General features: G+C 40.2%; 1 protein-coding gene across 1 annotated transcript; it reads left to right on the top strand.

Annotated features, from left to right (window-relative positions):
- The first annotated feature begins 522 nt into the window (after positions 1–522).
- LOC142517884 (phragmoplastin DRP1E-like) lies at positions 523–14035 on the top strand. Its single transcript, XM_075620382.1, has 15 exons — positions 523–872; positions 1134–1197; positions 1335–1442; positions 1745–1846; positions 1978–2028; positions 2109–2170; positions 2456–2546; positions 2645–2709; positions 11822–12016; positions 12120–12239; positions 12314–12384; positions 12497–12722; positions 12807–12857; positions 12944–13351; positions 13669–14035. Exons 1-15 carry the CDS (start codon positions 732–734, stop codon positions 13795–13797), a joined length of 1884 nt encoding a protein of 627 aa, XP_075476497.1. The 5' UTR covers positions 523–731; the 3' UTR covers positions 13798–14035.
- Positions 14036–14261: the final 226 nt, after the last annotated feature.

The following is a 14261-nucleotide window of genomic DNA, read 5'->3' as shown; positions in this document are numbered from 1 at the left end:
TATTTAAATTTTGTCTATTGAGTTTGATCGAGTAATTCATTTCAAGCTCGAGCTTGACTTGTGCATGTTTATCGAACTCGAGTTTGGATATATATTTACAAAATTATAATTTATTTTTTATGCTTCTAAAAATATGCGAGCTTGACTTGTGCATGTATCGAGTTTATCGAATTCGAGTTTGGATATATATTTACAAAAATATAATTTATTTTTTATGCTTTATAATATAAGTATATATGTGTTTTTATTACTTGAGTAGCTCACGAATTATTCGAGTATAAATAATTGAAATTCGAACTTGATTCGAAAAAATATTAGAGCTATGCAAATCATATTTAAGTCGAATTTTAATCGAGTTACTCACGAACTAATAAGAGTAACTTATCACATATACGACCTTAATGACATCTCATGGACAAGAATAAATAACAGGGGATATAAATGAAAAATAACAAAGAAGTGAAAGGCAATTTCCTACAGTTGAAGGGCCAAAATGCAATCACATATTGTTTATTCTGAAGTTTGAAAAAAATCAGTCCAACTTCAACTCCTCTCTCTCTCTCGAACATTTCATCTTTCTTTTACTTCAATTAGATTTGAAGTTTGTTGATTGTTTTTCCAATATATTTCTCCTATTTAATTCAGAACGTTAGTTGTACTTTCGATTTTGATTTCTGTTCAAGAACGATATAAAATTCGTTTTTTTCCCTTTGAAAAAAAAAAGAAGAATTATGGCGACAATGGAGAGTTTGATCGGGCTGGTGAACAGGATTCAAAGGGCATGCACAGCCCTCGGTGATTACGGGGGTGGTGACGAGGCTTTTTCCTCTCTCTGGGATGCTCTGCCTTCCGTCGCCGTTGTCGGTGGACAGGTACTTGTTTTTATAGATTTTCAGCTGTTTTGAGGTATCTGTCGTTACATGAATCGCAATCTCATATAAACTCAGTGAATTTCTTGTCAGTAGCTTGTAAAATTAGCTGATCTAAGCAAATATAATTGAGATGTTTTAAGTTTGTTAGGTAAATAAGTTTTCTTTGTCGATTTTAGTTGTGAGATAAGTGGTGTGGGTAATTCATGTGGTTTGTGATTATTTTATGACTCATATTGAAGGGTTTTTTTTTTTTTTAAACAGAGTTCAGGAAAGTCATCTGTGTTGGAGAGCATCGTGGGGAGAGATTTTCTTCCTCGAGGCTCTGGTTAGTTCTTACTGTTTATCTGTCTCGTTTTTTCCTTAGAAATAGATGGTTATGTTCGAAGTGCATGCTTGAATTGATTGATTAGTGGGGCTACTTCATTAATATCCTGCACACCTTTTTAAAATTATTGACTGTAGGCATTGTTACAAGGCGGCCCTTGGTGCTGCAACTGCAACAAACTGAAGATGCAAAGCAGGAATATGCTGAGTTTGGGCATCTACCACGGAGACGATTCACTGATTTCTGTATGTGCTGTTTAGGAATGACTTCGAAATTATCTTTGTTCTGGTTTGCGTACTTTTGTGTTAAAAAAAAGGATCTCACTTCAGTGGGATTTGATCGGAGTTATAAATTTTCAAATGTGAGTACTAAGTAGGGTTCTAGTTGTGCTGTCATTGTAAGTCCCTGTTTCGCCTAATATTTCTGTTGTGGTGTACATGCTATATTTATTATTTACCATTATCATTTAAAAATCAGCAATTTTAACTGTTTCACTGGTACTTACCAAACAAAGGAACTGTTTTGGTCCTCTCATGTTCTCATGCAGCCTTGGTTCGCCAGGAGATTCAGGATGAGACTGACAGAGTCACAGGGAAGTCAAAGATGATTTCTCCTGTTCCTATTCACCTGAGCATCTACTCCCCCTATGGTAATGTTGTGTTTTGGCAATAATTTCTGATTGTTTCAGCAGAAAGACAATGACCAGAATTCCACTTTTGAGTTTTTTAATGTTGTTGTTTTTCTCTCACATGTGGGTTTTTCTAAATCATTGTACTGCAGTTGTCAATTTAACTCTGATTGATCTGCCTGGTTTGACTAAAGTTGCTGTTGGTAAATTTTTCTCTCCTCCGGTGGTAACAATTTCATTTGAATAAAGCTTATGTAATAAGAAAACCTCTGTTTTCTTTCAGAGGGGCAACAAGAAAGCATTGTCGAAGATATCGAGAACATGGTTCGCTCTTATGTTGAGAAGGTAAAGATAAAATCGTTATCTTTTACTATCCGTTACCATCTTTGTGTTAACTCAATATTCCTCTACCTTAAGCCTGGAATGTGCATGTTTCTGTAGGATTATAAATATATGGAAGCATTTGTAAAACATTTATTGCAATTTCATAGTGTAAAAGCTTCATTACTCAGGAGCTAATTAGTTTCTTGTCACTGCTTGGGCTATTAGGCTGGCTTCATTTTTTTTATACGAGTTTTCTATTTTTGTTGCAATTTAACTATTGTACTGATAGTTTTGTGTCGTGCGCAGCCCAACAGTATCATATTGGCAATATCTCCTGCGAACCAAGATATAGCAACCTCAGATGCCATTAAACTCTCAAGAGAAGTGGATCCATCTGGTAGTTTTACTTGACATATATAAATTAAACCATGAATGTTGACTGAGATTTGTCATGTCACCTGTGTTGCAATTTTAATGGCTCTTGCGATTATGCAGGTGAACGCACATTTGGGGTGCTGACTAAGCTAGATCTGATGGATAAAGGAACTAATGCAGTGGATGTAAATTTTTGTCCCTATCACTATCTTCTAGACACACAAGTACTCGAGCACAAGCACAAGCACTCTGGAAAGAGTGAACCACAGCAAAATATAAACTATAGCTATGTATTGTTCTGTTGAAACCAGACTAGTTTGCATATACAAGAACAAGAACTTGCTATTGTCACGCCCCGAAACTCGGGATTTGACACCGGCGTTGTTCATCAATCACACAATCGAAAAACAACCAGCCTCGTAGCACAGTATAAACCGAAACCAGTTTATTTCATAAATTCGCAAAAACAACCATTGTCTTTACAACTGAATAAATTGAATAAATTGCGGAAGCGTTTACAATTAAAATAAACCTACTAAAATTCTTAAATCCTTGCAGCAAAATTCTCGAAATTTAAATAATTTTACCAGCCCCAAAATTGATCCGACTCTTTTTCCTCAACCTGTTCCTCTGATTTATCTTCGGCTTTATCTGGGAAGGTTGTAAGTGGTGAGTATTTTGGGAAATACTCAGCAAGTGGGGGCCGTTCGAGTACACAACAACATGCATATAAAACTCGAAATACGTACACACACACACCATGCATAAATTGACTCATACCATATTCGTATCCTTGACCTGACACTGAGATTCCTCTACTTTCAATGGTTTACTGACGTCAGTCCCTAATTTTTATTCCTCTAAGGGGGCGAGGCCGGATCGGTTATATCCCCACCGTATGAGGGTCATATCATAGTTGGGATTCCCTCCCATATCAAGTTGAATCCTCACAGTGTCAACATAAAACTCATGCACAAATCGTAGCCAGAAGGGGTAGAAGAAGAATTGTACTCGACCGAAATTTCGAAAATACGAAAATGCATACACCGAAATTACACATTTAAAACAAGCTCACTTACCTTAGATATCGTAGGAAAACGTGAATAGAGGGAATTCCTGCACTGGAATTTCGAACCCTAGCTTCGGGGTTGGACTGCAGCAGCGCTTCGCTTCTTCGCACACTGAGAGAGCAAGCTCTCGAAAATCCTAAGAAAACTAGGAGAGAAACTCGAAAAACTGGAGTAGAAAATGGTGTGAATTTTCGAGTTATAGGCCCTCCTATTTATAGGGGTTGGCTGCTATCTCGATAGATGTCGTCCGCGCGTTTAAACTTGAATCAAATCTCCATCCAAAATCGTGATCAAATCTAAATTTTATTCTTTATCCTAGACCTAAATTTCGAAATTCATGTATGTATCCCAAGGATAAATTTCGAAATTTATGCTTTGCCCAGCCTGCAAAATTTCAACTTTTGTGTCTAATTCCCAATATTCGGTAGACTTTTTATTTCCTAAAATAATAAAAATTATATTTCTTAAATCCCACAAATTTGCTGACTTAAACCCGAAATTTAGTAGTATTTTTCCCAAATAAGATTTTGATTATTTTCCTAAAATCCTGGTAGTTAAATCTTTCCCAAGCTGCATTTATCGTGTAAACTTTTCCCTTTATCTATGATTTTCGAAAATTCCCTAATATTCTTTCAATATTATTTTCGAAAATCCCATGATAAAATCCTCAAGATTTTTAGTTCCAAGATTGGGTTATCTTCTTGCTTAAATCTTTATCCAGGTATATCAAATCTTAGATCTATATCCGGTAAAATTCTGCATATCTCAAATTCCGAAAAAAATATACACGATATTATTTAAATTCTTGAGTTCCAAAAAATGCCACATCACAAATTCCGAAAATCTCGCAAATCTTGGTACAAAGTATTATCATGATAAAATCTAAAATCCTGGATTTTACATCCCTCCCTCCTTATGGGAAGTTTCGTCCTCGAAACTTGGGTTGGCTTGGTCTCCGAAGAGGTACGGGTACTGGTTTCTCATCCATTCTTCTAGCTCCCACGTGGCTCCTCTTTCGTTGTGGTTCGACCATTGTACCTTGACGTAGGGAATGATTCGTCGTCTCAGTACTTGGTTCTTGGTGTCCACGACTCTAATGGGAACTTCTTCGTACTTCAGCTCTTCTCCCAAATTACTTTCGATTATGAGCGGTTCTACTTCCAACACGTGGCTTGGATCCGAGATGTATTTCCCTAGTTGGGACACGTGGAAAACATTATGAATTCTAGACATGTTTGGCGGCAGCGCCAATCTGTATGCCAGTGTGCCTACTTTTTCCAAAATTTCAAAGGGTCCTACATAACGGGGGTTTAGCTTCCCGGCTTTACTGAATCGGACAACTCCTTTCATAGGCGACACTTTCACGTAGGCCTTCTCGCCAACGTTGAATTCCACTGGCCTTCTTTTCAGATCTGCCCAACTCTTTTGTCGGTCTTGAGCTGCCTTGAGTTTCTCTCGGACTACTGTAACCTTGTCTACTGTTATCTGTACGAGCTCGGGTCCTACTACTACTTTTTCTCCCACTTCATCCCAATAAAGTGGTGATCGACATTTCCTTCCATAAAGAGCTTCGTATGGGGCCATTCCGATGCTGCTGTGATAGCTGTTGTTGTAAGCAAACTCAATTAAAGGTAGATGAGTGCTCCAATTGCTACTAAATTCAAGAGTGCATGCTCGCAGCATATCTTCCAAAGTTTGGATGGTTCTCTCCGTTTGTCCATCGGTTTGAGGATGATAGGCTGTACTTAGGGTTACTTTCGTTCCCATGGCCTCTTGAAAGCTCTTCCAAAAGCGCGAGACGAACCTTGGGTCTCTGTCAGACAAGATGCTCACTGGTACTCCATGAAGTCTTACAATATTGTCCATGTACAGTGTAGCTAATTTGTCCAGATTGTAGTTCATACGGACGGGTAGGAAGTGTGCAGATTTTGTAAGTCTATCTACAATTACCCATATTCCGTCCTGACCTTGCCTTGACTTTGGCAATCCTACCACAAAGTCCATGGAGATATGGTCCCACTTCCACTCAGGTATCTCCAACGGTTGCAATAATCCTCCGGGCCGCTGGTGCTCTGCTTTGACCTGTTGACAAACCTGACACTTAGAGACGAATACTGCCACATCTCTTTTCATTCCGTTCCACCAAAAATTCCTCTTAAGGTCTCTGTACATTTTTGTACTGCCTGGATGGACTGAAAACTTGGACTTTGTGCTTCTGATAGTATTTCTTGGCGAAGGTTATCGTTGTTCGGTACGCACAGTCGTCCATTCATCCAAACGACTCCCTTGTCATCAATTTGTAGATCTTGAGACTTCCCGTTTTTGACTTGTTCCTTAAGTTTCTTTAGCTCGGGGTCTCGGTCCTGATTTAACTTGACGGTCTCCTGCAGACATGGCTGGGCGGAGAGTGAAGCTAGAGTGATCTTGCCTCCATTTTTCCGACTCAGAGCATCGGCCACTTTGTTCGCTTTACCTGGATGGTAACTTATAGTCAAGTCGTAATCCTTCAATAGTTCGATCCATCGCCTTTGCCTCATGTTTAGTTCTTTTTGGGTGAACAAGTACTTGAAACTCTGGTGATCTGTGAAAATTTCGCACTTGGCACCATAGAGATAGTGCCTCCAGATTTTTAAGGCAAAGACAACTGCTGCTAACTCAAGATCATGCGTAGGGTAGTTCTTTTCGTGCGGTTTCAACTGCCTTGACGCATAGGCGATCACTCTTCCCTCTTGTATGAGTACGCATCTCAGACCTTCCTTAGAAGCGTCACTGTATATGGTGAATTCCTTATCTTCAGTAGGTAAGATTAGCACTGGTGTGGATGCAAGTTTTTCTTTCAATGTCTGAAAACTTTTCTCGCAACCTTCGTCCCAGATGAACTTGGAATTCTTCTGAGTGAGTCTAGTCAGTGGTATAGCTATGGAAGAAAACCTTCGACGAACTTCCTGTAATAACCTGCCAGTCCAAGAAAGCTCCTGATGTCTGTGGCGTTCTTAGGTTTTGGCCACTCTGTGATTGCCTCAACTTTCTTGGGATCCACTGATACTCCTGCTTCCGAGATCACATGTCCTAAAAAGGATACACTCTTAAGCCAGAACTCACATTTCTTAAACTTAGCATATAGCTCTTTCTCCCTCAGTGTCTGTAGTGCAAGGCGGAGGTGCTCTTCATGTTCTTCCTCGTTGGGAGAATAAATGAGGTTGTCATCAATAAATACCACTACGAACCGGTCCAGAAATGGTTTGAACATTCTGTTCATTAGGTCCATAAAGGCTGCAGGCGCATTAGTCAACCCAAAAGGCATCACTGTGAACTCATAATGCCCATATCTTGTCCGAAAAGCTGTTTTGGAGATATCTTCAGCCTTGACCTTCAGTTGGTGGTATCCAGTCCTCAGATCCAATTTAGAAAAGATGGCGGCTCCTTTAAGCTGATCAAACAGATCGTCTATCCGAGGTACATGGTACCTGTTCTTGATTGTGATCTTGTTCAATTCTCTGTAATCGATGCACAATCTCATACTACCGTCTTTCTTCTTTACGAAGAGTACTGGAGCTCCCCATGGGGACACACTAGGTCGAATTTGCTTTTTGTCCAGCAATTCTTGGAGTTGCTCTTTTAGCTCTTTGAGTTCAGCTGGCGCCATCCTGTAAGGTGCTTTAGAGATTGGTGCTGCACCAGGAACCAGATTAATTTCGAACTCAACTTCGCGGTCCGGAACTGTCCCTGGGAGTTCTTCTGGGGAAACATCTGGGAACTCACATACTGTTGGGATGTCTTCTATCCTCATTTCGACTTCTCCTTGCACTTCGTTGATCATTGCTAGGTAGATGTCTTCTCCGGATTTCATGGCCTTCCATGCCTGGGAAGCGGAAAGGAGTGATTTTCGTTCCTTGGATTTACCATGATACACGATCTCTGCCTGATTTGGGGTTCGGAGCTTAACTCTTTTCCCCTTACAGTCCACTATGGCATTATTACTGGCTAACCAATCCATCCCTAGAATGATGTCGAAATCGACCATAACCAATTGTATCAAGTCGGCACTGAAAGTCTGATTAGCGATACCGATCTTACAATCCTTGTGAATTTCATGAGTTTCTATGGTCTTACTCGTAGGTGTGGCTATCCGAAAAGGTTCAGTTAGAGATTCGGGCTTAAGTCCTAATTTCTTAGCAAACCTTTTAGACACAAAAGAGTGTGTAGCACCACAGTCAAACAATGCATAAGCAGGTACTTTTTGAAGTAAGATGGTACCTGATACGACTTCATTGGCGTCGTCCGCCTCTTCTTGGTTCATAGCGAACACCCTGGCATTAGGCTTATTCTCCTTTGGTTTGTTGGGGTTAGCTCCCACATTCGGCCCAGTTCCCTTGTTGGGCCCAGCTGCTTGGTTGGCGGCTGTAGGACAATCTGCGATCCTGTGCCATGCTTTCCCACATCCGAAGCACGCACCACTGGCTCTTCGACATTCCCCGGGGTGTCTGAAACCGCACTTCGGGCATGGCTTGGGTCCTTGATGGTTGGCCGCTGAGGTTTGCCTTGAGGAAGGTCCGCCTGATTGGTTTGGCTTTCTGAACTTCTGACCGCCCTGAGAAGACTGACCGGCGTGGGGTCGCTTGTTCTTATTCTCTCCCTCCCTGCGGCGGATGTCGGTTTCAGCTCGGATAGCTGCGCCCATAAGATCTGCAAAATTGGCGGGCTGGTAAACACTGCTAAGGCTGACTGGATTCTACTGTTTAATCCTCTCTTGAAGCGGTGCAGCTTCAAAACTTCGTCCGCCATGATGGCCGGAGCATAAGATCCAAGGGCATTAAACTGAGACGTGTACTCCACTACTGACATGTCTGAAGCTTGAGTAAGATTTTCAAAGTCACTTAACTTCTGCAATCTGACTTCTACCGGGTAGTACTGTTTTAGAAATGTTTCTCGGAAGTTTCGCCATGTGATTGGTCCAGCAGCGATACTGCTTCCCACCATTTAGCTGCTCTGTCGTCCAGGAAAGGCACAATCACATCCACTTTGAGTGCCTCGGGAACTTCCAAAAGCCTTAACTGAGTCTCGACACTCTTTAGCCAACTCTGGCCAACTTCGGGATCAGCGTCCCCTCTGAATATCAGACATCTGTTCTTTCGGAGGGATTCATAATGAAATTTGATTCCATTCGGTGGTGGTGGTGGTGGTGGAGGTGGTTGATTGGCATTTGGGTTTCCCAACCCTTGCAGTGTCGTGGCCACTATGGTGGCTATGGCCATAAGATCAGCTTGGCTTGACTCATCGTTATTTGTAATGACTCTCGCAGTTCGCAGTTATGTTCTTTAACGAGCTCGAACATTTGGAAGACCTCGTCAATTCTTTTCTCTGCTGTCTCCAGTTTGGTAGTCAGATTTTCCACTTGTTGCCTCCTCTCAAGATTACTAGCTCTCAGCCTCCTGATAGTCCTATCCTGGTGTCCTATAGCCAATTCCTTTAAATGTATAGCAGCCTGAGCGCGCGTGCGATGCTGGTCGGTGATTATCCAGCTGGGTCGTCTCCCTAAGAGTAATCGGGGTCACTTTCGTACGAGCAGGTGATACGGAAACGAGCCATTTCCTGAAACAATAAAGAAAGGAAACGCTCAGAATATCAAAAATAGGATAAAATAAATATCAAGAACTAATAGAGCAAGGTATCGAAATTTATATGTATTTTTCGAAAATTTCCGAAAATAGGAGGTTAAAGCTGGCGGGTTGACTCGAGGATTCGGCCGAGTTGACTCGCCGGGTTGACTCGCCGGAGTACGGTCGGAGTAAAGGCGCGCGTTGGCGAAGAAGTCAGGGTCTCGGAACCGGCGATGTCACGGCCAGAATCGGTCGGAAGTTACCTAATTTGGCCGGAAAATTCGCGCAACTCGCTAACTATCTCGAATTTGGGCGTTTACGATTGGTTGATCCAATCCGAAAATTGATTGTTGAGAAACGTTACCCATGGATTGTGTATCGTTTGTGTAAAATTAATTTAAAATCGGAGTAGTATTGGTAGGGTAATTGGACAAAACAAAATTCGGCGTTTAGGGTTTACACGCCCTAGTTCTTAGATCTAAAATTACGGCTTCACCCGAACACTAAATCTGAAATTGGTTGAGGGCTATTGTTCGTTTCGTCGAGACGATTTCGGAACTGGTCTCTGATTGAACACACATTAACGGAATCGGCGGAAAAGCTCGGCGGCGCACGTAAGGTGCTGTTTGGCCGAAATCCGAAATTTTTTTTTTTTTTTTTTGAAACTCGATTCTTCCTCTCGGATTTTGAACCTGACGGCTCTGATACCACTGAAATGTCACGCCCCGAAACTCGGGATTTGACACCGGCGTTGTTCATCAATCACACAATCGAAAAACAACCAGCCTCGTAGCACAGTATAAACCGAAACCAGTTTATTTCATAAATTCGCAAAAACAACCATTGTCTTTACAACTGAATAAATTGAATAAATTGCGAAAGCATTTACAATTAAAATAAACCTACTAAATTCTTAAATCCTTGCAGCAAAATTCTCGAAATTTAAATAATTTTACCAGCCCCAAAATTGATCCGACTCTTCTTCCTCAACCTGTTCCTCTGATTTATCTTCGGCTTTATCTGGGAAGGTTGTAAGTGGTGAGTATTTTGGGAAATACTCAGCAAGTGGGGGCCGTTCGAGTACACAACAACATGCATATAAAACTCAAAATACGTACACACACACACCATGCATAAATTGACTCATACCATATTCGTATCCTTGACCTGACACTGAGATTCCTCTACTTTCAATGGTTTACTGACGTCAGTCCCTAATTTTTGTTCCTCTAAGGGGGCGAGGCCGCATCGGTTATATCCCCACCGTATGATGGTCATATCATAGTTGGGATTCCCTCCCATATCAAGTTGAATCCTCACAGTGTCAACATAAAACTCATGCACAAATCGTAGCCAGAAGGGGTAGAAGAAGAATTGTACTCGACCGAAATTTCGAAAATACGAAAATGCATACACCGAAATTACACATTTAAAACAAGCCCACTTACCTTAGATATCGTAGGAAAACGTGAATAGAGGGAATTCCTGCACTGGAATTTCGAACCCTAGCTTCGGGGTTGGACTGCAGCAGCGCTTCGCTTCTTCGCACACTGAGAGAGCAAGCTCTCGAAAATCCTAAGAAAACTAGGAGAGAAACTCGAAAAACTGGAGTAGAAAATGGTGTGAATTTTCGAGTTATAGGCCCTCCTATTTATAGGGGTTGGCTGCTATCTCGATAGATGTCATCCGCGCGTTTAAACTTGAATCAAATCTCCATCCAAAATCGTGATCAAATCTAAATTTTATTCTTTATCCTAGACCTAAATTTCGAAATTCATGTATGTATCCCAAGGATAAATTTCGAAATTTATGCTTTGCCCAGCCTGCAAAATTTCAACTTTTGTGTCTAATTCCCAATATTCGGTAGACTTTTTATTTCCTAAAATAATAAAAATTATATTTCTTAAATCCCACAAATTTGCTGACTTAAACCCGAAATTTAGTAGTATTTTTCCCAAATAAGATTTTGATTATTTTCCTAAAATCCTGGTAGTTAAATCTTTCCCAAGCTGCATTTATCGTGTAAACTTTTCCCTTTATCTATGATTTTCGAAAATTCCCTAATATTCTTTCAATATTATTTTCGAAAATCCCATGATAAAATCCTCAAGATTTTTAGTTCCAAGATTGGGTTATCTTCTTGCTTAAATCTTTATCCACGTATATCAAAACTTAGATCTATATCCGGTAAAATTCTGCATATCTCAAATTCCGAAAAAAATATACACGATATTATTTAAATTCTTGAGTTCCAAAAAATGCCACATCACAAATTCCGAAAATCTCGCAAATCTTGGTACAAAATATTATCATGATAAAATCTAAAATCCTGGATTTTACAGCTATTGCCAGTGGGTATTATTCTCTTACAAACAATTTTTTCCCTGTGTTGAGCATTCTTGCATTAAGTGCATAAAGTTTCATGTTGTTAATTCAGTTTCATGATTGTTTATTGATGTGTTTATATTTGCTTATCGTCTTCCAATTTTTGCGTAAATCTTATCTTCGTAACTCTTTTGTTGTTGTCTCCTCTCTCTTCCGTTGTGTTGCCATTGCATTTCAAAATTTTCATGTAAAGATTCTATCTCTCGACTTGCTCGATGACTTTCGTATGACACCCTCAATAGGTTCTGGAAGGAAGATCATATCGTTTACAACACCCATGGGTGGGTGTTGTGAATCGTTCGCAAGAAGATATCAACAAAAGTGTTGATATGATTGTTGCTCGGCGGAAAGAACGTGAGTATTTTGCTACGAGTCCCGACTATGGACACTTGGCAAGTAAAATGGGCTCCGAGTATCTTGCGAAGCTTCTTTCGAAGGTAGTCTTGCTTTACATTTAAATTTGACTTTCCCGTTGCACGCATGAGTAGTGCTCTTGTTATTGGTATCATCTAAGTCTCGCGTTGTTGGTTTTATATTTAGCATCTTGAAACTGTCATAAGGGCTAGAATACCAAGTATCACTTCACTGATCAACAAAAGCATTGATGAACTAGATGCTGAGCTGGACCACCTCGGAAGGCCTGTAGCTGTCGATGCAGGGGTGAGCTTATTACCTAATTTTGATTATCGATTAGAAAATGAACAATTTTTTTGGTACTGAAGTATATGTTTCAGGCTCAATTGTACACCATCTTAGAACTTTGCCGTGCTTTTGACCGAATTTTCAAGGAGCATCTTGATGGAGGGTATGTTTCTATCTGTGCTCTTGGTTGCTATTGCTTTCATTTTACACCTCCTTTGTTCTATGCATGCGCATATTTCATGGTTCTAATTAGCAGTATGTATTAATTATGTCAGCCGACCAGGCGGTGATCGGGTTTATGGAGTTTTTGACAACCAATTGCCAGCTGCTTTGAGAAAGCTTCCATTTGATCGACATCTCTCATTGCAGAATGTGAAAAGGGTTGTATCAGAAGCTGATGGTTATCAACCACACTTGATTGCTCCCGAGCAAGGTTACCGACGACTTATTGAGGGTTCACTAAATTATTTTAGGGGGCCAGCCGAAGCATCTGTGGATGCCGTAAGTATATCTTTTGGAGCCATTTCTTCACGACTGTTTTATGTTTTTCTGTACCCATGACCGACCAACAAAACTATTGTTCAGGTTCACTTTGTTCTAAAGGAACTCGTGAGAAAGTCAATTGGGGAATGTCAGGTTAGCTTTAGGTTATTCATAGTTGTATTTTGGTTCTTTTTTTGGGTGTACCCATACGTCATCTTTTTCTTGATTTCTGTGCTCAGGAATTAAAGCGTTTTCCATCTCTGCAATCAGCAATAGCTGGGGCATCAAACGAAGCATTGGAACGGTTTCGTGAGGAGGGCAAGAAAACAGTGATTAGATTGGTTGATATGGAATCATCTTATCTGACTGTTGAATTCTTCCGGAGACTTCCCCAGGAATTCGAGAAAATGGGAAACCCAGGGGGTAAACCAAAGGAGAATCCAAGGGAAAATTCAGCAGCTGCCCCGCCCCTTGATCGTTATGGTGATGGACATTTCAGGAGGATAGGATCAAATGTTTCATCTTATGTTAATATGGTGTCTGAGACTCTGAGGAACTCAATTCCAAAGGCCGTGGTTTACTGTCAAGTGAAGGAGGCCAAACAGAATTTGCTAAATCACTTTTACATTCTGATTGGGAAGAAAGAGGTATTGGATGTTTCCTCTTTCATTGGTATATTTTTAATGTGTTTCTTTAAGATTTGTTGCTCCAAAATTTGATGGGAAATTCTGGTAATAAACTAGCATTGTTTTGCCAGACCATGAAGCCTATATTAAATTCTGTGCCAACCATTTTGGGTTAGAATATCGTGTAATTGGTATTCAATCTAGACTATGCAATTTAACAGAAAAAATATAGCATAATTGTATTCAAATTAAATGTCGCTATAGTTATTTCTTTTATGGTTCTGTTACCTGGGATTATCGTTCTCTAAAGAAATGTTGTCATTCGGTGATTTGTGTAGGGTAAGCAACTCGCGGACTTGTTAGACGAAGATCCAACATTGATGGAGAAGAGACTGCAATATGCTAAAAGGCTTGAATTATACAAGAAAGCAAGGGACGAAATCGATTCTGTCTCATGGGTTCGATGAATTTCAGGTTGCGGTGGAGACATGTTATTCTGTAAGATGTATGTTTTAATAAACCACACGGTACCGACGCTTACAAAATCTTGATTGTCATTAGAACAGGGGTTAATTCTTGCATTGTTTGGCTGGCTTGATGGATGTATTTTTTCACCTATTATTCATTGTACTACCTCATGTAAGGATCAGTGATACATCTATGAGTTTTACGTATCAGATATTATTGTACATAAGTTTTTGGCTACCTGTGTTTAGATTCTGTCTTTGGTCCACCCGTCTAGGCGAAACTGGTTCATTTTTGTTACCTTGTAATTTCATTTTGTGCATTTTGGTATTGTTTAAACTTTCACAACTATTTAGGAATTTTAAGTGTCTCAGGCATCTAGAACATTATATTCTATCAATGAGAAGAATAGTTTACTGTTCGAACTTTCGGTATGTTGGCCTTCATTTATGTCACGTTGAAGTTG

Source organism: Primulina tabacum, chromosome 11, assembly GCF_025594145.1.
Source record: "Primulina tabacum isolate GXHZ01 chromosome 11, ASM2559414v2, whole genome shotgun sequence".
NCBI lineage: Eukaryota > Viridiplantae > Streptophyta > Magnoliopsida > Lamiales > Gesneriaceae > Primulina > Primulina tabacum.
Note: the sequence above shows the minus strand (reverse complement) of the source record. Positions and strands in the feature narration are given on the sequence as shown.

Coding starts and splice junctions, on each gene's coding strand:
- LOC142517884 (XM_075620382.1), top strand. CDS start 732: ATGGCGACAATGGAGAGTTTGATCGGGCTGGTGAACAGGATTCAAAGG. Junction 2,547..2,644: donor AAGAGAAGTGGATCCATCTG/GTAGTTTTACTT, acceptor GCGATTATGCAG/GTGAACGCACATTTGGGGTG. Junction 12,017..12,119: donor TTGCGAAGCTTCTTTCGAAG/GTAGTCTTGCTT, acceptor TTTTATATTTAG/CATCTTGAAACTGTCATAAG.